Below are 3,215 nucleotides of genomic sequence, written 5' to 3' on the forward strand. Positions count from 1 at the left end.
CACAGGGGCCTCATGGCCTCCTTGTCCCCAGCCAGGAACCTGGGAGGTGTGGGACCATAGTCCTGCCCTTGGCCTTGCACAGCCCCACATCACACTGTCCCAGGAAGGGCCCTGGGCAACGTGGGAGGGATAGGATCTGATTTCCAAAGGGGACTCAAGGTTTGGTCCTTTGGTTAATGAAACACATCCAGGTTTACTGAGCATCAGAGACACCTTTACATTGCTTTTCCTGACCTGTCATGACTGCCTCCAGTTTTCTGCTCTAAACAGACCCTGGGACAGTTTCTCAGTTGTGTCCCTCAGTGGGACCCATTAACATTACAAGAAACTTTGGAGTTTGCATCTGACTTTGACTTCTTGAGAAGTTTCTTCAGCTTCTCCTCAGGGTCTGAGGTCCATGGACTCAGCACCAAACCCACCAGAGGGGTCATTAAAGCGCCTTGTGCTGCTCCTGTGCTGCTGAGCTGGGCTGGGCTCCTGGGACACAGGGAGCTCAAGCAGACAGCTCTGCCCAGGAGCAGCTCCTCTGCACACGCAGCAGGGCTGAGGGCTCTGCCTGGGGATCTCAGGAGACGAGCAAGGCAGAGAGAGATTAAAGGTGGTCAGGACTGGGAGGATGACTGAGAGCTCACTGGAGGAGAAACCTTTGTAGCCCTTGCCATGGTAGGTCTCTGGGTGCAGGGCAGTGCAGCTGTAGCTCCTGGAGGCATCTCCTAAACCTGGCACAGGAACCTCTTGTGGGATCTGTAAGGACGGGGCTCTTGTCAGGCCATGTTGAACAGCTGTGAAGCCGGGTGAGCACCCAGGGGTGCCCAGGGCTGTCCTGCAGAGCAGGGTCCCTGCACCCCAGGGCTGTGCCGGGCAGGGACTCTGCTGCCTGCCAGGGTCAGTGCTCAGCCTGCCCGGGAGATCCCATGGCAGCAGCTGTGGGTGGAAGGAGCGACCCCCGGCAGGGCAGGCAGGGAGCTTGTGGGGTTGAAGGGGGCTGTGTGGGTCAGGGCTGCTCAGAGCTCCAGATCACCCCACAGACATGGCAGAGGGTCCTTCAGAACAATGACATCAAGACAGCAACAGCTGCAAGGGAAGGAGTCTGTGCTTTCAGTTTTCCACTCTTGCTCGTCTGGGTGTGCAGTGGGAGATGGGGATTTATTTCTCTCTTTGGAGAAGACACTGAGACCCCAGTTCTCGTTAGGACTTGTCTGAGCTGCTCCTGAGCCCCTGCACACACAGAGCTGCCCCTGGGCAGTGCCAGGAGGTGTGAGCAGGACAGAGCTGAGCACACAGCGGGTGGGACGGGGTCTGTGACACTGACAGGGGGCAGACCAGGGACAGAGACACAGCTGCAGGCAGCACAGACATGGGCAGGGAGAGGGAGACGGACGAGAAATGCTGGGGAGGGGATTCAGGACCCCCTGCCATCCACTGCAGCGCAGACACATTTCCCAGTGCAACCTCTGGTCTTCTCTCATCCCCAGCAGACCCTCTGCCACAAAGCCATGGGGTCCAGGTCACGAGTCAAAAAAGGTGCTAAAAGTACTTGCTCTACAGTGTCATTATGTGAGTGGCAGCAGCACAGTCGGGTCAGGAGAAGGTTCCACAGCATGCCCGTCTGTCTTTCTGTCCTTGCTTTATTTTCTGGTAGCACTGCAGTGTCCTTCCCTGTTTCTCCACCTGTCCCTGGTGCTCTTGCTCTCTGGGGTTGGGGTGGGAGTGTGGGTCAGTTTTTGTTCTGACACCAGCACAGGGGATCTTGACCCAGAGGTGTGTTCATGGTATCTAGATGCCCAAGCTGCATTTTAAACTCTGATGAACTGTTATTCAAACTTAGTAGAAAGAGAGAATGAGCGGAAACATCCCTCCATCAGGGAGGGGATTTTCAATGAGAAACAGCATGTTTATTTTCCTTAGAGAAGTCACCCTTAACATGTAATATCTTTCCTCCTTGCACAGGTCCTCATGCCCACAGGCAGCCAATGTCCAACAGCAGCTCCATCACCCAGTTCCTCCTCCTGCCGTTCGCAGACACACGGGAGCTGCAGCTCTTGCACTTCTGGCTCTTCCTGGGCATCTACCTGGCTGCCCTCCTGGGCAACGGCCTCATCATCACCACCATAGCCTGGGACCAGCACCTCCACACCCCCATGTACTTCTTCCTGCTCAACCTCGCCCTCCTCGACCTGGGCTCCATCTCCACCACTGTGCCCAAGTCCATGGCCAATTCCCTCTGGGACACCAGGACCATCTCCTACACAGGATGTATTGCACAGCTTTTTTTGTTTGTCTTTTCCATTTCAACCAAGTATTTTCTTCTCACGGTCATGTCCTACGACCGCTACGTTGCCATCTGCAAACCCCTGCACTACGGGACCCTCCTGGGCAGCAGAGCTTGTGTCCACATGGCAGCAGCTGCCTGGGCCACTGGGTTTCTCTATTCTCTGCTGCACACGGCCAATACATTTTCACTGCCACTCTGCAAGGGCAATGTCCTGGGCCAGTACTTCTGTGAAATCCCCCAGATCCTCAAGCTCTCCTGCTCACACTCCTACCTCAGGGAAATTGGGCTTATTGTGGTCAGTGCCTGTTTAGCTTTTATGTGTTTTGTGTTCATTGTGGTGTCCTATGTGCAGATCTTGAGGGCCGTGCTGAGGATCCCCTCTGAGCAGGGACGGCACAAAGCCTTTTCCACCTGCCTCCCTCACCTGGCCGTGGTCTCCCTGTTCATCAGCACTGCCATGTTTGCCTACCTGAAGCCCCCTTCCATCTCCTCCCCATCCCTGGACCTGGTGGTGTCTGTTCTGTACTCGGTGGTTCCTCCAGCAGTGAACCCCCTCATCTACAGCATGAGGAACCAGGAGCTCAAGGATGCCCTGAGGAAACTGATGACTGGATGGTTTTCTGAATCAAGAAACTGCTCATCTACTTCTGCATAGTTGTTTTAATGTAACTACAGAGCCAGCCTTTCATCTGGATTGTCTGTTGTTGTTAGTAGGGTTTTTATTGTGATAATGTTGTGGTCCGTTTTCCTAATTCTCTGTCTGCTTTTCTTTTATAGCCACTGGTTGTTTAAATGAGGAGCTGTGGTCTCCTTGTCTTTAAACAAAATAAAGAGCTCTTTAGTGACTCATTTTTCACTATATCCTTCCTGCAATGCCTTTTTAAAGCTTCAGGGATGGTTCCCATGATGGGTGGAAGGGAAAAGAGTCCATCATGTCAGC

At 54.0% G+C, this 3,215-nt stretch overlaps 1 protein-coding gene across 1 annotated transcript; it reads left to right on the forward strand.

Moving 5' to 3' along the window:
* Positions 1-580: 580 nt before the first annotated feature.
* On the forward strand, positions 581-2,930 carry LOC309452902 (olfactory receptor 14A16-like; the record flags this gene model as incomplete). The annotated part of the gene is made up of 2 exons (XM_082077561.1): positions 581-663; positions 1,951-2,930. Exon 2 carries the CDS (start codon positions 1,974-1,976, stop codon positions 2,928-2,930), a length of 957 nt encoding a protein of 318 aa, XP_081933687.1. The 5' UTR covers positions 581-663; positions 1,951-1,973.
* Positions 2,931-3,215: the final 285 nt, after the last annotated feature.

The sequence above is a fragment of the Streptopelia decaocto genome (assembly GCF_964273445.1).
Source record: "Streptopelia decaocto genome assembly, contig: HAP1_SCAFFOLD_97, whole genome shotgun sequence".
Taxonomy (NCBI): domain Eukaryota; kingdom Metazoa; phylum Chordata; class Aves; order Columbiformes; family Columbidae; genus Streptopelia; species Streptopelia decaocto.